The 24823-nt window shown below is 49.9% G+C and overlaps 1 protein-coding gene across 1 annotated transcript in view; it reads right to left on the bottom strand.

Moving 5' to 3' along the window:
* Positions 1–4413: 4413 nt before the first annotated feature.
* Positions 4414–24823, bottom strand: part of RBM19 (RNA binding motif protein 19) — a 98858-nt gene continuing 78448 nt past the window's right edge. Inside the window, exons 24-25 of the mRNA XM_081841771.1 lie at positions 17757–17872; positions 4414–4751 (exon numbers count right to left, since the gene is read on the bottom strand). Of these exons, the coding sequence (XP_081697897.1) occupies positions 17781–17872 (92 nt within the window). The 3' untranslated portion in view covers positions 4414–4751; positions 17757–17780. The remainder of the gene's footprint in view (positions 4752–17756; positions 17873–24823) is intronic.

Raw genomic sequence — 24823 nt, 5'->3', positions numbered from 1 at the left:
GCAAGCTCAAGGATTTTTATGGAGTGCCGGAGACAGCTGTGGCAAAGTCCTACCTGCCGCCTGGCGTGGAACTGGTGAGATCCACATGCACCCCGATCCAACACCTCTTGTGCTATCAATACTTAGATCAGCCCAGAGGCAGTATGGTGTAGCAGTTAGTGCGTCGGACTATGACCTGGGAGACCAGGGTTCAAATCCCCACTGGGTGACCTTGCCCCAGTCACCTCTTCTCATCCTAACCAACCTCACAGGGTTGTTATGAGGACGAACAGCTCTGGCAGTAAGTCAGAGGGGAACGGTCGCCAGCAGGAGGCTGTGGGCTCTCCTTCCTTGGAGGTTTTTAAGCTGAGATGGAGGAGCCACCTGTCATGGATGCTTTAGCTGAGATCCCTGCATTGCAGGGGGTTGGACTAGATGACCTTTGGGGATCCCCCTTTCAACTCTACAATTCTATGATTCTATGAAATGGGGCAGAGAACCATGTACGCCACCTCGAGTTCCCTGGGCAAGAAGGTGGTGCATAGATGTGATAAATACAATGCAATAAAAACACACCTCAAGTAGGGGCCTGGGGAGGAATAAAAGAATGAAATCATTAGGGCAGGGATGGCGAGCCTCAGAGCTGGGGAGCAACGTGGCGCTTCAGATCTCTTTGGCCCTTGGGAATCCCCTCGGATCACACTCTTCAACATCCCTTCTTTCGCCTGGGTGGAATGTGCCATTGAACTCTGATGGAGGGTAGAGAGGGCCCTGCTGAACCAAGGGTCATGGTTTTGAGCCCCACCTTGGGTGAAAGATTTCTGTATTGCAGGGGGTTGGACTAGATGACTCTCACGGCCCCTTCCAACTCTTGAATTCTATGATTCTATGACCTGGCAGCTGGATCAAGCCAATAGCCCATCCAGTCCACGATCCTGTTCTCCCTTTTTGTATGCCACAACTGCAGCTAGAATTTTGCTGGCCAAATCACAAGAAGTACCAACAGTGGAGGAATGGCAGATGAAGATGATGGACTTTAGGGAGCTAGCCAACCTGACCGGAAGAGTCTGCGAGCAGAAGGAGGAGGAGTACCAGGAGGAATGGATGAAATTTAAAGGCTATTTAGCTAAATATGTTAAGATAATTTAAATAGAAACACTTGCAAGTACCAGATTGGTACTTAGGATTTAAATATGTGAAGTTATAGAATAATATATCTAAAGTTAAAATGGAAAGAAAGAAAGATGTTAATTGATTAAGTAAATTTTATGAGAAATTAGTTTTGGAAAACTGTTACAATGATATACATAGAAACTCAGCCAGGGGGATTCAGGGAAGTCACATAACAATGTTAACAGAAGTGGAATTATTATAGCTAGGATTTATGTTTTTTGTTTTTTTTTGATGTTTGTTATAAATTTGGAAAATCAATAAAATTTTTGAAAAAGAAAAAGATCCTGTTCTCCCAGCGGCCAACCGGATGCCGCAATGGGAAGCCCCGCAAGTAGGACCCTAGTGCAAGAGCTTCTCTCCCCTCCTCTGAGGTTTCCAGATTCAGAAGTATTGGTGATTCTGGCAGTGGAGGTAGAACAAAGCCATCGTGACTCGTAGCCACTGATCAAAGGCAACAGGGTGAGTGGTCCACCAACAAGGAAGCCTCACCAGCTTCAGCAGCCTGCTCAGGAGGACAGCTGAATGGGCTTGATGGACCACTGGCCTGATCTAGCAGGCTCCTCTTATGTTCTCATGTTTAATTACAACTCCCGTTAGCTTTGGCCCCTGGCCATTCATGCTAGGGCTGATGGGGTTTGTAGTTCCGCAACATCTGGAAAGCCAGAAGCTCCCCCACTTTTGTCCTACAACAACAACAATTTGTTACTTATACCCCACCCATCTGGCCGGGCCTCCCCAGCCACTCTGGGTGGCTTCCAACAAAACATTAAACATTAAAAACTTCCCTAAACAGGGCTGCCTTCAGATGTCTTCTGAAAGTCTGGTAATTGTTGTTCTCTTTGACATCTGGTGGGAGGGTGTTCCACAGAGCGGGTGCCACTACAGAGAAGGCCCTCTGCCTGGTTCCCTGTAACTTGGCTTCTTACAGTGAGGGAACTGCCAGAAGGCCCTTGAAGCTGGATCTCAGTGTCTGGGCTGAACGATGGGGGTGGAGATGCTCCTTCAGATATACTGGACCAAGGCCGTTTAGGGCTTTAAAGGTGAGCACCAACATTTTGAATTGTTTGGGACCTATGCCAATTCCATTCTTGGTGCTGGACATCTCTGCCCTTTTCAAAACGGGCTGCAGAAGGACTCCCGACGACCGTCCTGGCTGGATCTCCCTCCTCACTCCTTGTAAGATGCCTCCCTCCTCCGGCTCCTCCTTTCCCCAGCCAGGAAGCCGACAATGAAAATTCACACCTCCCGAGGAAATTATCTCCTCCTCGCTTAATTCTCAGGGCCGCAAGAGCTGCCTGGACAAGCCTGTGCAAGAGAGAGCAGTGGCAAACCATCCCCCGCTTCTTCTTCTCTCTTTCTTTCTTTTTTAAAAAAGGAGGGGAGGGAGCGAATCTTTCAAGGAGAAAATCCCCCACTGGCTCCACAAGGCAGAGGTGGGAATGAGATGCAGCTGTCTCTGGTGGGGCCCAGTGAGAGCTGCCGATTTCACGCTTCTGGATGCAGTAACTGGATTCGAAAGACGGCCAAGCGGATGCTCAAACGCCTCTCCTCTCCCAGCCCCTCGGTGGCTCAAAGAGTGCTATCAAATGGGGAGCAGCCTCTCCTCCCCACACCGCAAGTAGTGAAGGGCACCCATTGCAGCTGGACCACAGCCAAGAAGCCACAGCCAGCTTCCAGCAGAGATGAGCTAAGCTGTCCGTTTTTGTTCCTATCAGTTTATTATTATTATTATTATTATTATTAGTAGTAGTAGTAGTAGTAGTAGTAGTATATCCCAAGGTGGTACACACAATTCTCCTCCTCCTCATATTATCCTCACCACAACCCTGTGAGGTAGGTTAGGCTGAGAGAAGGCAACTGGCCCAAGGACACCCAATGAGCTTCATGCCCAATTGGGGTTTGAACCCTGGTCTCCCAAGTCCTAGTCCAGCACTCTAACCCAGGCTTCCTCAACCTCGGCCCTCCAGATGTTTTTGGCCTACAACTCCCATGATCCCTAGCTAGCAGGACCAGTGGTCAGGGATGATGGGAACTGCAGTCTCAAAACATCTGGAGGGCTGAGGTTGAGGAAGCCTGCTCTAACCACTACACCACATGGGCTCCTATTAATGCAGGTGGTGGTGGTGGGGAATGTTTTGCCCTCCGGATGTTGTGTAACCTTTGGCCCGCTATGCTTGCTAAGGGGTTTCTGGGAGTTGTAGTTCCGCAACATCCAGAGCCAACAGTTCTCCACACCTGCATCAGCGCCAGACATTTACAGCTCTCTTATCCCACAGTCACAGATTCCCACAGAGAATCCTTGGAGATGTAGTTTGTGAGGGATTCTTGAGAGCTGTTAGGAGACCCATATTCCCCTAACAGAGGTACCATTTCCAGAGTTCCCTGGAAAGAGGGGCGGACTGTCAAATCACTCTAATATTGTTTGTGTGCTTTCCAAAGGTGGGAAATGCAGAAACCGGATACTGAGTGTGCCACCGGCTTCATCCAGGATGGCTTGCCTTGCCTATCTTTGGGTGAATTTCTCCAGCTGGACCCATCTCCCATTTTGGACTCTTCTGCAGGGGGACTTTCCATGATAGAAGGCTGCAGCATTTAGGACTTATGAGTTCAGAGGAAAAGCAAGGGAGAGGTAACCTGGTTAGACAGTAATAAAATTATGCATACCATGGAAAAAGTGGATGGAGAAAAGTTTCCTTTCTTTCTCTCCTGATGCTAGAACTCGTAGATATCCCATGAAGATGAATGTAGGAAGAACGTTGGAGCAATTTCTTCACGCAGCACATAGCTAAACTGTGGAACTCCCTCCCACAGGATACAGTGATGGCCACTGGTAGATGGCTTTAAAAGAGGACAGGACAGATTCATGGAGGAGAAGGCTGTTGATGGCTACTAGCCCGGATGGCTATGCTCTGCCTCCACAGCTGGAGATAGTAAAATGCTTCTGAACACCACTTGCTGGCAACCACGAGAGGGGAGAGGGCTCTTGAGTTCAGGTCCTGCTTGTGGGTTACCCAAAGCCATCTGGTTGGACCCCACAGGAGAACAGGATGCTGGACTAGATGGGCCATTGGCCTGATCCAGCAGGTTCTTCTTAATGTTTTAATCTATTCTGGTGTCCCACACAACTCTGGTGCTTCAAACCCTACCAGGATTCCTATTTCTGCTCTTACATCCCTGGCTGCAAATGCTGTGAAACTGAAGGGAGAGCAAAATAATGGAATAGTGAACACTAATTGGGAGTAAAACAGAGAAACCAGGCAGTGGGAACAAAGGATAGGTTGTTTTATATTAGGACGTGCTCCTTACAAATAAGTTATGTACATATTTTCTCTCTTTCAAAACTATACAAGTTATTAAGGAAGGGCAAAAACTGAACTGCAGATAGCTTTTTCTTCCTTTTGCTGGTTCATCAAGCCGAGTTGTTGCTTTTCCTAGCCAGGAAACGGCAGGCGAATGAAAGTGATGAGTGCCATCGCTTTGAAGCTGCTTGTTCAAAGGACTCTCCTCTTTGGGGTTCACGGGACAGATCCACTTGGCTTTGAGGAGCGGCCAGAACCCCCTTGTTGCTCTCTCGGCCGTGACTCAGTTCTGAACTGGCGCTGGCAGGAGAGAGAAAAGATACAGAGTGTTACGTGGGTGGCTTGATCCTTGGAAGGGAGCATTCTGCCCAGCAGAACTTGGAGCACCAGGGAAGGACCTGAGGAAGCTCATGTAATTAGGACATTCTGACCCAATACCGCGGAGCTGCCCCTCCAGTTTCACGCTGCCCCCAGCCAGCCCCACCTTGCCTGCCTTCTTATTTACAGCTATTCCAAGGGCTGGCACTGCTTGCCTCCTGCTCTTTCGTCTTAGGCCTCATTCACACCAAATGTTTAAAGCAGTGCAATACCACTTTGAACAGCCATGGCTCCCTTCACAGAATCTTGGGAGCTATCCAGGGTGCTGAAAGTTGCTAGGGGACCTCCCCATCACCATTCCCCTTCCAGAGCTACGTTTTCCAGAATTCTCTGGGAACAGGGAATGAAGGTTAAGCCAGACTGTTAGGGGGGGTCACATAACAAGCACCCTTAAGCCTCTATCCCTCTTCCCAGGGAACTCTGGGAACTGTGGCTCTAGCAGAGGAATAGGGGTCTCCCAACAACTCAGCATCCTTGACAACCCCCAGTTTCCCCAATCGTATGGCATGAATGTGGCTTTAGTGCTGCCCCTTGCGAGGAGGAGGAGGGAGGACGAAGCTGGAATTTGTTGGCTCCACCTCTCAATGGCTCAGGCTCCACCTACGGCATGGGCTCCCCACGTTCTGCCCCACTGGACTCGACAGGCACCTGTCGCCTCTGAAGCACACTGCAGCCGAGAAGGTTTGGACAGACAGAAAGCAGTTCCGCAGATGCAGATCTAGGTGCTTGCAAACTATAAATGCGAAATAATTGGTTTGAGGGCCATTGGTTCTGCAATGGCATCTGGCAGAGCCCACCACCCCACAACTCTCCCCCCTCCCCACCCAGCAAGAATTGAAGAGCTTGGGGAGGGAAGAAAGTAAAGAAGGAAAGAGGGGAACGCAATCCCATCTGGGCAATGCATCACGCTGAAAACGGCGCCCCGCATTAAAAATTCACCAGCCAGTGAATTTTCAAGGGATTTGTAGTAATTAGATGACAAAATGCTGGCAAATCTCAAGCTTGCCGAAGATGTTACTGAGGGGTCAAAGACTCGACACTTTTGGCTGGGTAATTTGTAAGTGTCAATCACGCTCAGCCATCAGAGGGAGAGGCAAAGCTCTGGCGGCTGAATTCCAACTAAGTCCAAGGCTCCCAGCCCTTTAGTCACTCTCTCCCCTCCACTCTGCCTCCTCCCCGAATAATCTCAGAGGCCTGCATGCAAATGCAGAGGCTTCTCCTTCCCCTCTCAGACTTAATTCATTTATTTATACCCAGCGCCTCCAGAAGGAGAGAGTGCAAATTCCCTGTCTACATGTACCAATGATGCGCGCACACATATTCTGCGGGGATTCGCTCCCACAAGAGGGCCACCAACTTGGGAGAAGATTAGCACAGGTTCATGGGGGGTAGGGTTACCAATGGCTGCCGGCCATGATGGCTGTCTTTTGCCCCCGCTGTCACGAGGCAGTTTGGCTCCGAATGCAAATAAATAAAGCAGGGATTGGAAATCTCTGACCCTCCAGACGTTGTTGGACTCCCAACTCCTATCAGCCCCAGCCAGCATGACCAATGGCCAGAGATGGTGGGAGCTGTGATCCAACAGCGTCACTGGTTCCACAACCTAGTCTTACATTCTTAGGCATCCAGACTAGACTACTGCAATGTGCTCTGTGTGGCGCTGCCTTTGAAGACTGATTTTGAAACTGCCAATGGCCATGGAAGATGTAGTTCTGCAACGTATCTGGGGATAGAGGTTCCCTACCAATGAGCTAAATCTTTGAGCTTTCCTTCTTCTTTTTTTAAAAAAAGTACAGCCAAAATAAATTGAGGGTAGCTTTCATGGTACTCTGAAGGTTGTCCATGAGGAGTGCATTCCCAGCTAATGTCAAGTTTCCCACTTCATGCTGAGGTGTGGCACCTATGCTTGACTCTTCCTCTAGTCTGGGACTCTTCCCACTGTCTGAGATTGCTGGGCATTGCTGGCTGGAGTTGATGAGAGTTGGGATCCAGCAACACCTAGAGAGCCAGAGGTTCCTTATCCTTGCCTTAAGTCAGGGGGATAGGGAACACTGGGGCCTTCCAGATGTTTTGGAACTCCAACTACCACAATCCCTTATTCCCGGCGTTTCTGGCTGAGGCAGATGGAAGTCTTGCAACATCTGGAGAGCAAAAGGCTCCCCCACCTTCTGCCACAAAGCAACGTTGATTCGTTTCACCGGATGCCTACTTGTAAGCACTCTGGTCCTGGACTTGCCTTGATCCCACCTGCTTCAAATGGTGATGGAGAAATCAGTCCTAGTCTCAATTCAGGCACTGGGACCTCAAGCACTGCGGTCCAGGGACACAGAAAACTGCCTCACATGGAGTCACAAATCCGGAGGGCAGTCCCTAAGACAGTTGGATGGCGCCTTGTACGCCTCCTTCCAGCAACTCCTGAAGCCAGGCTGGTGCTAATCGTCTTGCTCTGCTTCCCTTTGGACCACATCAGTGAGGATGAGAGGGGGCGTCTTGTCCTCTGAGCAGCCCAGGACCTCCATACACACTGCCCAGGCTTGCAGCAGGTCACTTGGGTACTGCTAACGCAGTGGCTTGACTTCACCTGCAGGCACACTCCATTGTCTCTCAAGACAGATAGATGCCAACAACAACCGAATCAGACTGCTTTGGTGCATCAAGCTCAGTGTTGTCTGCATTGACAGAGCCACTGCCAGGCAGAGGGACTCTCCTAGACCAAACTGGAGACACCGGGGATTGAATCTGGGACCTGCATGCAAAGCAGATGATCTGCCACTGAGCTATGGCCCATCCCTTTACAGACACAGGAATACAGAAAGTTACCTAGGCAGCATCTTAAAAAGCAGAGACATCACCTTGCCGACAAAGGTCCGTATAGTTAAAGCTATGGTTTTCCCAGTAGTGATGTATGGAAGTGAGAGCTGGACCATAAAGAAGGCTGATCGCCAAATAATTGATGCTTTTGAATTATGGTGCTGGAGGAGACTCTTGAGAGTCCCATGGACTGCAAGAAGATTAAACCTATCCATTCTTAAGGAAATCAGCCCTGAGTGCTCACTGGAAGGACAGATCCTGAAGCTGAGACTCCAATGTTTTGGCCACCTCATGAGAAGAGAAGACTCCCTGGAAAAGACCCTGATGTTGGGAAAGATGGAGGGCACAAGGAGAAGGGGAGGACGAGATGGTTGGACAGTGTTCTCGAAGCTACGAACATGAGTTAGACCAAACTGCGGGAGGCAGCGGAAGACAGGAGTGCCTGGCGTGCTTTGGTCCAAGGGGTCATGAAGAGTCGGACACAACTAAATGACTAAACAACAACCTCAACCTTATGATGAGTCAGGCCATTTGCCTATCCAGGTCAGTATTACCTGCACCTCAGAAGGTGGCAGGCTCTCCTTCATCAGAGGCTTTTAAACAGAGGTTGGATGGCCATCGGTTGGGAAGTTTTCAGTTGCAATTCCTGCTACCAGAGGGGGCTGGACAAGATGAGCCTTGGAGATATCTTCCACCTCTACAGTTCTGTGATTCTGTGAGAGCGGACGTTGCTGTGACTCAGCTGAGCAGGCAGCGGAGAGAGCCAGGAAGAAGTTAACCAGGGCCCCAGGCGCCAAATGGGAAGCCCCCGCCAAGGCTGCTAAGCTGTCAGCCTGCCAGCCTTGCTCTCTCCTCCGTCTGCTAACAGAGATGCCTATTATTTTGCTGGCACCCTGGCCCTGGTTTGCATATTTCACTGATTCAGGTCACATCGCCGTACACACACATGCCACAGCCAACGTCTGTTGATATTCTCGGTCTCTCGCCCAGCTCCAGTTTGAGGTGAAAGCCTTCCTTATTAGCCAATTTGGATACCCATTTACTGTGAATTGCTCAGCCTGATTATTATTCATGAATGGATAAATCTGAAATCTCAGCTCCCTGCTACGCCATTTCTCCCTCTCCCGAATGAATACGCTTGGAGGGGGAAAACAGGGAGGCAGAAGTGCCGCTCATTCTCCGGGGCGCAAGGGAGAAGGATGCCTTCTTCCCTGCAGCCCCAAATTGGGGGGGGGCATTAAACCATATGGGATCCGATGCCCCCCCCCCCACTGAGAAACACGTGGATTTTTAATCCCCACCCCCAAATGTAAAGGGAAGCGGCATGGCAAAAGGCATGTTTGCTCCTAACTTGGCAGCAAGGGCAAAGGAGCTTCCTGGATATATAACCCGAGGTTTGGAAATGAAGGTACTGTCTCTGTGCACCTGATGCCTCCCTGCAGGAAGCACAGGCAGCTGCCCTGTAATCCAATTAACACAGCCCCTTGTTTAAACTTCCCGCTTCCCCACCCCCCTTTTATTTTTGAAAGGACAACCTAAGACATGGCCATCCTCAAAAGGACCACCTGAGGCGCCTCGGACTGCCATCGCAGACATTGTGTGTGATCCGTGCTGTGCCTGCCCTCTGGTTTTTCGAGTCAAGGCGTTGGTGTTAACTTTCCAAATACCAGGAAGGGGATCCTCAGGCCTATTACAGTTGTACCTTGGATTCCGAACACTTTGCAAGTGGAACGTTTTGGCTCCCAAATGCCGCAAACCCGGAAGTGAGTGTTCCGGTTTGCGAACGTTCTTTGGAACCCTAACATCTGATGTGGGTTCCATAGCTCCTGCATGGAGCTTCCTGCAGCCAATCAGAAGCCGCACTTTTGTTTCTGAACGTTTGGGAAGTGGAACGGACTTCCGGAATGGATTCCATTCGACCTCCAAGCTACGACTGTATTATCCTCAGGCCTGCTGCTGCTGCTGCTGCTGTTATGCCTGAACAGGACTCAAGGCAGCTAACAGGTAAAATAGGAACAGCTAAAACATGGGGGGGGGGGGGGAGAGAAAACATTTTAGAAAACCTAAACATTAATAAAGTCAGAACTCTCTCCCCCCCCCTCTCTCTTTCTGATCTATTAAAACATAGAAACCAAGTCCCCCAAAGCCTGCTGCAATAAAAAAAGTCTTCACCTGGCAGCAGAAGGACAAGGAGGGAGCAGAGTCTGACTTCCCTAGGGAGGGAGTTCCACAGTCTGGGAGCAGTCACCATGAAGGCCCTGTCATGCAGACACCTTGAGCCTGCCTGTGAGGGTGGCAGGATACAGCCCTCCAGGCTACTGGCTACTGGAACTCTCCCCAGGATATATCCCATCTCCCCAGACCACATACATTTCCCCAGCCTTGCTTTCTATCCTCTGTTACTAAGAAGGTAAGAAGAGCCTGCTGGATGAGGCCAATGGCTCAGCAAGTCCAGCATCCTGCTCTCTCAGTGGCCCAGAAAATGCCTTTTGGGGGCCCGCAAGCAGGACCCAAGCACAAGAGCATTCTCCCCTTCCTATGGTTTCCAGCAACAGGTGTTCATAAACCTTTGGCCATGAAGGCCAAGCACAGCCATCATGGCTGGTCACCACGGATAGCCTTGTTCTCTATGAATTTGTCCAATCCTCTTTAAAACCATCCAAGTGGGTACTCCTGTGGGAGTGAGTTCCGCAGATTAACTCTGCATGAAGCAGTCCTTCCTTTTATCTGTCTTGAACCTTCTGACACTCAGCTTAATCAAACGTCCACGAGTTCTACTGTTATGAGAGAGGGAGAGAAAAACTTTTCTCTACCACTTTTTCAAACCTTGCTGGGTTGCCTCCTGGCTTACCTTGATGGAGAATGAAGAGAGAGAGAGAGGAATGTGTACAGAAGCCAGTCAACTGTACAAAGGGGGCAACAAGCGCATTATTTGCTTTTCCCACTTTTGCCTATGGCTATGCCCACCAATGCAGGCACCTTGCCGCTTACTTGAGCTACTGACCTTCCCCACTGATCCCCAACTACCTCCTCCATTGACCAAGCAGCAAGTAGGTGGGAAAAGATCTCTCTCCGCCTGAGGCTCTGGAGAGCCACAGACAGTCAGGCATAAGACGAGCCCTGCAGGATCAGGTCCAAGGTTCATCTGGTTCCAGCATCCTCTTCTCACGATTCCCAACCAGATGGCCGTGGGGAAACCCTTGAGCAGGACCCGGGAGCAACAGCGCTCTCCCCACTTGCGATCCCCAGCAACCACTGCTCAGAGGCATGCAGGCTCTCTTGGTGGATGGAGAACATAGTGGATGGGGCTAGTAGTCATCACAGATAGCCTCCTCCTCCATGAATTTGTCTAATCCTGTTTTAAAACCACTCAAGTTGATGGCCATCACTTTCTCCCCTGGGAGTTTCATTGTCCATGAGTCCTAGTGTTATTCAAGAGGGAGGAAAGCTTTGTCCTATCCCACCTTCTCTGCACCAGGCACCACGGGATTAAAGACCATCTGAAGATGGTTCAGAAACTTCAGCAAATTTAGACAGCCCAGTTGCTCACTGGACATGCTTGGACTGCAACGATATTGCCCCTTATCAACAACTGCCATCATCCAATAATCACGAGTCCTTCCCTGGCTGACGAACAAAAAAAGTTAACTCTTCGACCTCCGCCACATCCTTCCCACCTCTGGAACCTAGACGTCGGAAGGCAGCCCTGTAGAGGAAAGTTTTTAATGTCTGATGTTTTGTGGTGCTTTTATGTTTTGCTGGAAGCCGCCCAGAGTGGCTGGGGCAACCCAGTCAGATGGGTGGCGTATAAATAATGAAATAATGAAATAATAATAATAATAATAATAATAATAATAATAAATCTGTTATGTTTTACCTTCCTGCTCGTCTCACTGAAAACAGGATGATTTTTAATAACTCCAGAGGTCTGTTAACAGATATAAGTCTTAAAACAGGCAGATATAAGTCACAAAAAAGGCCCCTTTATTCTGGATTGCCTATAGAAAGTGTGGGGAACCTTTAGCTCTCCAGATATCTCTTCCGAACACAGCAATAACCCTTCTCTTTCGAGTAATTAATAACAACAACAATCATTGAAACAAACAAGCCAACTGGAGTGTAAAATGTGAAGGGGCAGGATCCAGCCTTCCAGATATATAAAAGTGAATTATTATTATTATTATTATTATTACTACTACTACTACTACTACTACTACTACTACTACTACTACAATAATAATAACAACAACCTGCACTGCCTCAGAGTTATCTTCAAAACAAGCATAAAAACAGCCAACCAAGCAGTGCACTACTATTTAAAACTCTTAATTAAGACTGAAGTTTCACCCACTCTGGTGTAATTAATGAATTAACTTGCAATTCCCTCCCCCACCACTAAATTCATTGTGATTAGAATATTTCAGGGGAGGAGCAGCATTTATTTATTTATTTAACCCCCTCCCCCTGCAAGCCCCCCCAAAAACTCATCACGGAGGCCAGAGTCTCCTTTTGACGGAGAAACTGTCAACAAGTGGTCCTTGCAGCTGTGTGTGCAATTGTCCATCAGAAGAGATTCCTTTTATACTCGTAACATTATTAGGCCAAAACAAAACACTTTTTTTTAAAAGCCCCTAGTGAAAGGAGATAAACATCATTATTGGGGGGGGGGTGGTTTGAGATATTAAAAGTCTTCATCAAGGCTGGAAAGTTGGGGGGCTGGAAACAAAAACAAACCCAATTGCGTGCTGTGGGTGGGGAGGGGGAAATCAAACGGTTAAATTGATTTTCATAAAAATGCAAACTTCAGAAAGCGCTCTCTGTTCTCTTCAACCCCTCCCTCCTCGCCCCCCCCCCATCCCAACCTCTGGTGCCTTTGAACATCTGACTGGCAAGCATTTCATATTTCAATCTCAGCAGAACAAATTGAATTAGATGTTGAAACCAAGCTCGCCTCTGTACGCGAAAGCCTACCTGCTCTGCCTGCACTAATCCTTTGCCTTGGTACTGCAAGGGAGGCAGCCTGGGAGGGGGAATCCACCCTGCTATGGAAGACGGTATGGGGAGGGGAGATACATGCTGCCTGTGGCTGAACACTTTTGCTGCATGCTTGTTAGGGGTGTCCGTCTTGCTCGTTATTATCCATGAGCATCACTTGCAGCTGGGAGTGCTGAAGTGGGAGGCCGGGAGGCCAACAGTAGGTGGCGCCAGAGCCAATGACAGGCAGAACCAACTCAATCCTAGATGGGTTGCCTGCATTTGTATCTCGAAGGTAGCGTACATGGTTCTCTCTCCCCCTCCTCATTTAATCCCCACAACAAGCCTGTGGGGTAGGTTAGGCTAAGAGGCAGGCAGGGACTGGTCCCTTCCCCAAGGTCCCCTAAGAGAGCTCCGTGGCCAAGAGGGGATTTGAACTGCTCTCCGAGGCACTAATAGACCACTCTCCACTCTTGGCATTTATATGGGAGCCAGGGCTAGGCGATATCTGGTTTTCAACATTGCGATATATCACCAGCTGAACATTGCGATATACTGATATATCACGATGTCTGAAATAAGGATGGAGTTATGTAGAGGCATTGGCTGGCTTCATGGTTTTTGCGGCAATGTGATTTTTGCATAACACACACACACACACACACACACACACACACTCCACGATTTGCAATATATTGCCAGGTCAAAAATTATGAAACCAGTATCACGATATGGACTTGAAACTTTTTTTGAACTATCTATTGATAACATCGCCCAGCCCTAAGGGGTGCATTCATTTCAGTACACGGTTCTCAGTGAAGAATTGCCACCAACACCAGCTGAAGATTGACCTATGTTACATAGTGTGTTGACTAGAGTTGGCCACCGTGGTCCCCCCTTGGATGACTCCAACTCCTATCATCCTTGACCATTAGGGCTGATGGGAGCTAGAGTCCAATGACATTTGGCAGGCACCATGTTGGCTGCTTCTGGTGTAAACCCAGAGGGAGGGAGGCCAACAGTAGGTGGCGCCAGAGCTAATGACAGGCACAGGGAATGAAATTCTAGTTTTGTCCCTATCTTCCTCCTCCTTCACCTCCCTGCTGAATTATACACCTCCTACTACTAGCCATGATGGGTACATTCTCCAGTTGCTGGAGGGGAGAATTGTTCTCATGCTCAGGTCCTGTTTGCAGGTTTCCCAGGAGCATCTGGTTGGCCTAGATGGACCTGATCCAGCAGGGCTCTCCCTGAGATGTTCTTGAGACTGAGCTTGGTGGAACAGTGGCCCAGGAGCCCAAATGGACCAATCATCTCCACTGCTTACAAGGGCCAGAGGCTTGTGACTCAACTTCCTCTGGTGTTTTCTCTTGAAATTTAGCATGGTGCAAAATTAGCAGTGCCTACTGATGTACAGAAATGGCTGTGAGTGTATGTGGGTTGTTGTTGTTCTAAAACAGGGATGTCCAACTGGTCGACCATGATCAACAGCTTGATTCCCTGGTGATAGCAGTCGATTGTGGTCTCATTTTCCTCTGCCGGGGAAAAAGAGTAAAAGAGCACAATTGCATTTGCGCACGGATGCAAAATGGAAGATGGAGTTATCGCTGCTGGTGCGTTTTGCAGAACTCTGGCGCCTCCCCTCTAAAAAAAAAAAGATCAACAACCTTGGGTCCTCCCCATGGGTTGATCACTGCTAGTTTTTCCCCCCTGGAATAGATCACAGTCTCTTGGGAGTTGGACGTCCCTGTTCTAAAACAAGGAAAAACATTTTGTCCCCAGAAGTGGAAAGAATTATCCCAGCTATTTGGGGGAGGAAAAGATCTTTTACATACACTTGGCAAACAAAGCAGGCTTCACTGAGAAGCGAGCAAACTCTGTCCTTAAGAAACAGGAAGGTTACGGATCATAATGCATGTTGCTGCAGAAACGGCTTTAGACCCAGTCTTTAGGGGAATGTTTAGAGGACGCAGGTGGTGCTGTGGTCTAAACCACAGAGCCTAGGGCTTGCTGATCAGAGGGTCGGTGGTTCGAATCCCGTGACGGGGTGAGCTCCCATTGCTCGGTCCCTGCTCCTGCCAACCTAGCAGTTCGAAAGCACGTCAAGTGCAAGTAGATATATAGGTACCACTCTGGCGGGAAGGTAAATGGCGTTTCCATGCTCTGCTCTGGTTCGCCAGAAGCGGCTTAGTCATGCTGGCCACATGACCCGGAAGCTGTCTGCGGACAACCGCCGGCTCCCTCGGCCTATAGAGCGAGATAAGTGCCGCAACCCCAGAGTCGTCTGCGACTGGACCTAATGGTCAGGGGTACCTTTACCTTTAGGGGAATGTTGGATCAGCCTGGGTCACCCCATCCATAAGTACATAAGCAGAGTTCTGCTGGATCAGGCCAATGGCCCATCTAGTCTGGCATCGTCTTCTCACAGTGGCCAACCAGATGCTTGTTGCAGGACCTGAGCACAAGAGCCCTCTCCCCTCCTGTGCTTTCCAGCAAGTTGCGTTCAGAAGCATCGCTGCTTCTGACTTCTGCATTCTCTGGCTGCCGTCAAGGCATCTCTCCCTCTGTGATGGTTCAGAGTTTCCCCACCTCTCCCCCTTTGAGCCGCAGAGGTGCCATCACTGATCTGCATGGAAGACGGTCACAGACAACCTGTAATGGTGCGAGGAGCCCCCCAGCCAGCACCCGCATTACCTGAGACCATGTGCCCTCCCTCCCTCCCTCCCTCCTGCTCCTGGCCTATTGCTGTGCGGTACTCTTGCTGACGGGCCAAGCAGTGGGGCGGCCGCGACTCACTCTCCACCCCCCGGCAGATTACTGGGCTTTTGGGGGGGGGGAGACCCCTCGGCATTGGGGAAGCCTCTCGAGTGGCAGCTCAGGGCTCCATCTGGCCAACAATTGCCTCTCGAATACACCTGCCTCCTTGGTGGGAGGCATCGGGGGGCTCTCGTGATGAAAGGGAAGCTGCCGGCTAATCCCTGCCAGGTTAAGTCGCAGCCACCTTCCCACTGCGCTTCTGGAATAAGCACAGGGCCTCTGGAAGAGCTCTTAATTTCAGGGTGCCTCTGGATGCCTCTGACTCTGACATCTTCCTCTGGAGAGCACAGCTTGGATTCGGGGAGGGCAGCAGCCAATCTTGATGAGGGCCAGCGCTCAATGCCAGCAGCAGCAGCAGCAGCCAGAGGGAAGGCTTGGGGAACGTTCAGGGTGGCCAAAGATCTGAGAGCAAAACACTGCCTTCTGGCCTGTGAGGAGGCTTCAGTGAATGAAGGCATGCCTTTCACTATGTGCCCAATCAGTGGCCCAGATTATGAGGCTCGCCCACATAGGCGTAGCCAGGGGATGCAGCTGCACCACCTCCAAATCAAGTACAGTGGTACCTTGGGTTACAGACACTTCAGGTTACAGACGCTTCAGGTTACAGACTCCGCTAACCCAGAAATAGTACCTCGGGTTAAGAACTTTGCGTCAGGATGAGAACAGAAATCGCGTAGCGGCATCAGCGGAAGGCCCCATTAGCTAAAGTGGTACCTCGGGTTAAGAACAGTTTCAGGTTAAGAATGGACCCCCAGAACGAATTAAGTTCTTAACCCGAGGTACCACTGTAAATCAATAAAAATACTTAACTAACTGACCAATAAAGCCGCAGATAGCTCAGTTCTGCCCCCCCCCCCACCAAAGTCCTGCCCTCCCCTATCATATATCCTGGCTATGCCCATGCTTGCCCACATGTCATGGTTCTGCAGCAGTCCAGGATGAAATGGCAAGATTTGGGACAGGCAAAAGCAGGAATTTCTTCATGCACTGCACAGTTAAACTGTGGAACTCACTCCCACAGGAGGCAGTGACAACCAACACTTTGCAGGGCTCTGCTCTGCCTCCACTGTCGGAGGCAGCCATACTTCTGAATGCCAGATGCTGGAAACAACAGGAGGGGAGAGGACTCTTGTGCTCGGATCCTGCTTGCTGGTTTCCCAGAAAAGGCATCTGGTTGGCCACTGTGAGAACAGGATGCTGGACTTGATGGGCTGCTGGCCTGATCCAGCAGAGACTTCTTTTGTTCAATATTTATTGAATTTACACCCTGCCCTTCCGCCCCAAGGAGGCAAACAGGCACACAATTCAAAAGCAACCTGAAACAGCCAAGACGTTATAACTTAAGACATCTAAATATGGTAGAGGAGGACAGCACTCCCCCAACTTTGCAGTCCCCCTCAGGGTGGGGTGGGGGCATGAGGGAAAACAGCAAGCATGACTTCCAGAATGCAGGTCCTTCGTTTTAGGGAGCAGGAATGGTTTCTTGTCCTTGGCCCACTAGGAGCTTGGCCCACTAAGGGAAAATTGGAAAATGCCCCACCACGTTTGGACTGCCCTCAACCAGCCCCCACTTGCCTGCCTTCTTAACTGCAACCAGTCCTGGGGCCAGGCTTATTATTTTTTGAATTTATATACCACTCTATACCTGGAGGTCTTAGGGCAGTTTAGGAGGTCTCAAGGCTGTTAGCTTCCTCCTCCCCTTCTCCTTTTTTAATTCAACAGGGAGAAGGATATGCGGACAAAACTAGGACCCACTTGTTATGGGCCCCACCTACTGGTGGCCTTCCTCCCTTCTGCCCAATCGGAATCATCTGCCATTGCCTGTAACTCTGGGGTGCCCTACTTTAAGCTGAAGCCTTGTTGCTCCAGGTCAAAGGCATCCTTCCAAACATGCCTGGCTCTCGGGACTCTCTCCTCTGCCATCCTTTGAACTTCCCCACATCCACTTTCGCCCCTGGTCCTGTCCCCCTCCCCAAAGGTTGCCCACAGGGGAACGCAGCCCTTAGGCTTCAAAAAGACTGTTGACCTATTAGCAACATTATCTCCCACGTTCCCTCCAGGATAATCTGACGTTCAAGACTCCTCTCCCTTGAATCTTTATATTTCATAACGGCCCTACGAGGTAGGTTAGGCTGAAGGGCTGAGACAGTGGCCCCCAGGTCACCCAGCGTGCTTCACGGCTGAGCGGGGACTTGAACGCTAGTCTCCCAAGGTCCTAGTCCAGTGCTACAATTGGATGGAGGACCCTCTCTTATGCCTTCTTCCAAATAACCTTCCCTGTTATCAAGTTAATAGTAGAAAGGAAGAAAGAGATACCTCCCTTACCTCATTGTTCTGGGGCCAGTGGCATTAGCTGCTTTCCTCACCCCCTTCATCCTCCAGCTTCTCCAGGATTTCTTCCAGAACAGCTGATTGCTTTGTTTTCTTTGCGGTCGGGGAATCTGCAAGGGGCCAAGTGAGAAAAAGTTGAGGTTGTGTTGAGGGGGAAGCAGGCAGCTGTCGCTTTGTGCTCCCAGCAGCCAACCGGCATGAAGACATACCAGCTAGGACTGGGAATATGTCCCACCTGAAACCTTGTTCTCTGGCAACACAAAGTTGGGTGGGTCAATCGCCAGGCTCAGTAGAAGACAGCTTCCTTTCCGTATACTCTGCCAATGAGCTTTAGCCCTTCCCAATGGGGCACAATCCACCAGAATATTCTCCCCACATCTGTTATGCATGTTTGGCAACTGTGACGTATGTAACATGACCTCTGGAACTTTTTATTCATTGAGGAGGTCATGATGTGCTAAATGGTCCTAACCCCAACCCCAACCTTTTCTGTGTTTTATATTCTATGGATTTTCTAGCAAGAATCTCCAGAAGAGCACACATGGTTGTTTTCTCTGCCTTTCCCTCCCCCAGTGTGAACAAATGAATCAATTTATTTCGGTCGCTGACCAGAGTGTTCTCCCAATGAAGCCCTTGCCAATCGCTTCTCTGCCGCAAGGGCAGCAAGGTGATACCACTGCACAAAGACCGCCAGAAACCGAACCTGCCGCGGCGTAATGAGAGCTCGGCGGTGGCGGCAGCAGCAGCTGATGGCGGTGGTGGGAAGAATGGGGAGCTGGTGTGCAGATGCAGGGAAACCCCCGGGCAAGCGAGCGAGGCTGCGGCTCTAAATGCGGGAGAGGAAGCAGCTCCCCACCCCCCACCCCGATTCAGGTGGGGGTGGTGTCGGTAACATGGCAGGAACTGAGGCAGAAGGGTCACCGAGGCCGGTCCCCTCCTGCCGCAGCTCTCTCCGCAAGGCTGCTCCAGCCAGCAATCAGAAAAGACCCTCCAGGCAGTAACAGATGCTGCCGCCGCAGCCCAAATTTGGTCACCTCTGGGGCTGCGGAAGGGCAAGGCAGGGTGGCTGCAGCTAAGGATGCAAGGAAGGTCCCCGTGGGGTCAGGCCAGAGGCCCACCTAGCTGGCGCCTTGCCCACCAAGTGCCACGTGGGAGCTTGCAAACAGGCCGCAAGGGCAAAGAGCTTAGCCTGCAGAGACGGTGGCATTCAGAGCTGCACTCTGCTGTTTCCTGACTCCGATGGCTACGCCCTGTTGGAGGCAGCAAATGCTTCCAAATACCAGCTGCTGGAGACCGCAGGAGGGGAGAGGGCTCTTGGGCTTGGGGGTCCTGCTTGGCGGCTTGCTGCAGGCATCTGGTTGGCCACTGCAAGAACAGAATGCTGAACAAGATGGGCCACTGGTCTGATGCAGCAGGCTCGCGCAATTCCGCTGCAGCGCCACACCCAGATTTCCCTGGCTGTGGCCTCGCGGTCCTGCCTTTATCTTTAGGTGGCTTTGCCAACTGCCTCACAGCAGCCCATGAGGAGCGTTTAAGATGCAGGAGGAAAGAATTGCTCCCTGCTCTGACTGCTCACTGCTATGAACTTGAAATATTTCGTGGGCACCACACACACACTTTTCCCGAAGGGGTGGAACAGGACCTCTCAAAATCCTGACTTGCCGGAGGGGAAACTGAGGAAGGAGCTGAGGAACCGGCTGGGTCGTAAAGCGGAAAAGAAGAGGAGGCGTATTCCTGCCCCCTACACCTGACCGACAGCCATTAGCACCACAACAACATTGCAGAATAGCAATGTAGAGCCCCACTAAGTATAATTAACGGCCAAAGGAGGGCCTTCTGGCGGTTCCCTCACTGCGAGAAGTGAAGTTACAAGGAACCAGGCAGAGGGCCTTCTCGGTAGTGGCGCCCGCCCTGTGGAACGCCCTCCCATCAGATGTCAATAAGCAACTATCTGACATTTAGAAGACATCTGAAGACAACCCTGTTTAGGGAAGTTTTTAATGACTAATGTTTTAATGTATTTTTAATCTTTTTTGGAAGCCTCCCAGAGTGGCTGGGGAAACCCAACCAGATGGGCAGGGTAGATCTAAATGATGATGATGATGATGATGATGATGATGATGATCCTCCTCCTCCTCCTCCTCCTCCTCCTCTTAGCATCTCTTGCCTCACTGTGACGCCTCTGGCTTTCTTGTCTTCTACCCTCACTGTTCTTTCGTCTGCTCACTCCATCTCCATTTCCTTTTGTTTCTCAGCAAATTTTTCTTTACCCTTCTTCTCTAGCAACACCTTAGAGCTTCTTCCTGCTTCTAGACTCTGAGAGCCGCCTCCTCCCTGCCCATTGTTTATTGCATGCGTTGCCCACATTCCATGACTGGCCCTTCCCCTGGAGACTGTTCGTTAGCATTCCGTGACCTCACACTATTTCAACCAATCCTGGGTGCTGATGGGCAGAATAGGGGGAAATGAAGTCTCCCCACTCCTTCACCAAACTAAGTTTGGTTTAACTTCTTCAGGGCAAGTGTCAGTCATGGAATGTGGAAAGAGCATGCAAGAGGTGGCAAACAGGCTTCTTTTGGGGGAAACCCTAGGGAAAGGAAGAAAAACTAAGCAGTTGGCAGAGGAGTAAAGCCATATATACATTTTTTATACAGATATCTCCTTTACTATTTCCCAAACTCAGAGAAGGATCAAGTGAACAGCAGAGGCTCACTGTGAACATTCCTTGCAAAACACACACCCCCTTCTGCACTTCCTCCGCAATTTTAGAAAGCAGCTCTCCATGTGGGGAACAGCTGTTCAAAGCCCGATCTCAGCCATCAAAACACCCATCTCAAACAAACAAATAAAATGTACTTGCAGGACTCGGGGAGAGGGTGTAAAATAAACACATAGGACAAGCTGCTGCATTTTCTTTTAGCATTACAGCTGCTTCCGAAGATAAACAACAAGTAAATGTCACAAAACATCAATACGGGAGAAATTAACCTGACAAAAGCCGTGCTTTCCCCTGCTCCGTCCTCGACCAAACAATTTTGCATTTCTGGAGTCCCCCCATCTAATGATTTTTTTATTATTTTTCCAATTAATTCCTTGACAGAATGCCAGGACCAAGTTGTACTTCTGCTCTTGTACTTTTTACGAACGTTGCGGGAGATGGAATAGGCGGCGGGTGGGGGGGGGGAGTGACAGGAGCCCTTCCTATCCCACCAACGACTTGACGTAGCTTTGTCCAAGCGTCAGAGCTGAGAGCCAGGGAAGGCGTCATTTGGAGACAGGTGCCCACACCTGTTTCGAGGCTGGGACAAGATTACGATTTGGCTGCATGCATTTATTTATTTTTAATGGAGGTAGAAGTAATGTCTTGTCTCTACAGATTTGCTAACTCACTCTCGCTAAAAATAAAAATCTGATTGGGGGGCTAGGCGGGTGGATTTTTATTTTAAAAAAAGAACCTAAGACGAGTATGCTGGATCAGGCCAGTGGCCTATCTAGTTCTTCTTTCTTCTTTGGTGATCACTCGTAGCCGAGTAAAATTGTCTTCCATAAACACAGTTTTAACAATGAGTCCGTAAGTGACTGTGGAGGCCAACTCTCCTTTCTCCTAACATGTTTCTCCCTTGCGTCTTGAGTTTGAGTGTCTCCAAAGCCCATGGCACCTTTGGTAAAGGCTGTTCTCCAACTGGAGCGCTCGCAGGCCAGTGTTTCCCAGTTGTTGGTGTTTATACTACATTTTTTAAGATTTGCCTTGAGAAAGTCTTTAAACCTCTTTTGTTGACCACCAGCACTGCACTTTCCATTTTTAAGTTCGGAATACAGTAGTTGCTTTGGAAGACAATCATCAGGCCTCCGCACAACATGACCAGTCCAACAAAGTTGATGTTGAAGAATCATTGCTTCGACACTGGTGATCTTTGCCAGCATCCTGTTCTCACAGTGGCCAGCCATAAGATGCCCATAAGATGCCCATAGAGAAGCTGCAAGCAGGATATGAGCCCAATAGCACTCTGCCTACCTAAGATTCTCGGCCTAGCGCCTCTGACAGTGGAGGGAGAACATAGCCATTGTGACTCATAAAAGTAAAGGTAAAGGGACCCCTGACCATTAGGTCCAGTCGTGGCCGACTCTGGGGTTGTGGCGCTCATCTTGCTTTATTGGCCGAGGGAGCCGGCGTACAGCTTCCAGGTCATGTGGCCAGCATGACTAAGCCGCTTCTGGTGAACCAGAGCAGCGCACGGAAATGCCATTTACCTTCCCGCTGGAGCGGTACCTATTTATCTACTTGCACTTTGAAGTGCTTTCGAACTGCTAGGTTGGCAGGAGCTGGGACCGAGCAACGGGAGCTCACCCCGATGCGGGGATTCGAACCGCCGACCTTCTGATCGGCAAGTCCTAGGCTCTGTGGTTTAACCCACAGCACCACCTGCTTCCCTATTGTGGCTCATAGCCTTGTCCTCAATGCATCTGTCTATTCCTAAGCCATCCAAGTTGGTGGCCATCACTGCCTCTTGTGGGAGTTACGTTTCCATAGCTTAACTATGAGCTGCATGAAGAAGTCCTTTTGTTCTATCTGTCCTGATTCTTCCAACATTCAGCTTCATGGGACACCCACGATTTCTAGCATTATGAGAAAAAACTTTTCTCTACCCACTCTCTCTGTGCCATGCATCAATTTATAAACTTCACATGCCTCCTTTTACTTGCCTCGTCTCTAAACTAGAAAGTCCCAAGCGCTTAGGAACCCAGTTATGTCACACCTTGCCTACAAAGCTGGCAGACTCTCGCCCTTTTTCAAACACCCTCCCTTGTGGAGTGTTCCCTCAGCCTCCTCTCCCCTCTCCTTGAGAGTCATCTGGGCAACTGCCACCCCTGGTCTCTTGAACTGCCCCCTTCCACCCCAAAGAGAGGTGCCTCCTCACACTGCCCCACAGGGGCCTGTGAAGCCCTCCCTGACCAGCCCCAGAGGCACCAGTCACCTGCGGAGCTTGTAGCCAGAGCTGCTACAACAAACAGATGTGCAAGCCCTTGGGAGGGAGAGACGCAAGAGGGCATCAGAGGAGGGAGGGAAGGAAAGAGGGACAGAGGCCAGTGTTGTCCGCGACACCCCTGACCATCATTCATGGCACCCCAGGGGGCCATGGCACACAGGTTGAAAACCTCTGCTTTATGGCTTAATTTTTTGATTGTTTGCTTTCTTTTTCTTGTTTTGCACTTTTTGCTGTTGTTAACAAATCAATAACTTTTAAAAAATAAGTTTCTTAACCACTCTTTGTGCAAAGATTTCAGAGGAGGGGTGTGTGTCGTTCTGCACAAAGACCCTTTTGCAACAGCTTCATTAATTACACAGCAAAAAATGAAAAAAAGGGGACTCACCACAAGTTACAAAACTTTCTGGATAACCATCTATCACCTTCCTATACTCATGATCCGGGATAAGAACTTGTGCTATTTGATTGTTATTTTGCATCCACTGCCTAAACACAGGCTCCTGGGTTACGGTTATTTATCTGCAGGGTGGGTTTGTTTGTTTTTTAACTGAGTTCCCTTACTTTTTAAAAAATAAAATATTAATAATTTTTGTCTGGGTGTGCTGGAATGGATATACACCCAATGGCTCAACCAAAAACCCACCTATATCTGTAATCAATAAAGTTGTGGCCATTGCTACTCCAGATCATTGTCTGCTTACGTTTATTAATCACATCTTACATTTAACCACTGGTGGGGGGCTGTGGCACCGTGACTGGGCCCACAATAAACTAACTTCCTTTTTGGTGAGTTCCCCCACCTTTTTTTTCCAGAAAAAGCATTGTTTATCTGTATGATGTTGCTATATGTTGAAAGAATTTAATAAAAATTGGGAGGGGGGAGAGAAAAGAAACAACACAACACAACTAGGCTTGGATGAAGCACTTCTGCCTAAATCTGTTCTCATCATTTCAGCGCCTGACATATGAAACAGAGACACCCCCGCCTCCCCACATCCTGGACCCCCACGACCTCCCAAGCTTTCCATTTGCGTCTCGTCCCGCCCCCCTCTGTCCAAGGCGTGCTCGCTTCCCCCCCCCTCCATCCCAAGCCTCAGCCGGGCCTGAAAATTTCCCCTCCTGTCAGTTTAATTCTTTGATCGATGGGGAAGAGCAGGATGCTTGGCCTCGCGCAGCTGGCCTCCCAAGTTACCCCTGGCAGGAGACCGCCAGCCCTGCTGGTGACGGCTGAGTGAAATGTTTGTGGAGCGCACGGAACACAAGTCAATAGTAATTTAGCGGGATTGGGAGCGGGCACCTCCTCCGCACGAACCGCGGCTCCCGAGAGGGGGGAAGTGTGCACAGGATTATTACTGACTCACTCGGAAATATTTCCAAAACAAGCCTCCGATTAAAGGGGGTGGGGGGTGGGGAGGAAGGGCGGGGGGCCACAGGAGCCGGCGGCTGCCGTGCTCGGCACTAAAATGTCTCACAAACCCATCACGGAGCTCGCAAGCGGAGAGAGAGAAATTCAGGCAGTCACGAAGGAAGCTGGTTGCTCAGCTTGGGAGCAGAAGGAATGGGCGAGGCCCAGGATTTGGAGGAAGCCTTGCTGGGTTCTGGAAGGGATAGCGGTGCTCTTGAGAGGCCTTGCAATCCGGAATATGGACAGTAAGGCTGTCCGGGATCACTAGGTACAACGGCTATGTTCTCCCTCCTGTGCCAGAGGTAAGATGTCTCCAAATACCAGCTACAGTGGTACCTCTGGATGCGAACGGGATCCGTTCTGGAGCCGTGTTTGCTTCATGAGCAGAATGCAACCCGTGTCTGCGCGTGCGTGGGTCGTGATTCACTGCTTCTGCACATGTGGGTGACATCATTCTGAGCGTCTGTGCATGCGGCGAAACCAGGAAGTAACCCGCTCCGTTTTTTTCCGGGTCGCCACGGGACGCAACCTGAAAAGACGTAACCTGAACCAAACGTAACAAGAGGTATGACTGTACAGTGGTACCTCGGGTTAAGTACTTAATTCGTTCCGGAGGTCTGTTCTTAACCTGAAACTGTTCTTAACCTGAAGCACCACTTTAGCTAATG

Source organism: Podarcis erhardii (genome assembly GCF_964252035.2).
Source record: "Podarcis erhardii genome assembly, chromosome: 15".
In the NCBI taxonomy this organism is placed as follows: domain Eukaryota; kingdom Metazoa; phylum Chordata; class Lepidosauria; order Squamata; family Lacertidae; genus Podarcis; species Podarcis erhardii.
Note: the sequence above shows the minus strand (reverse complement) of the source record. Positions and strands in the feature narration are given on the sequence as shown.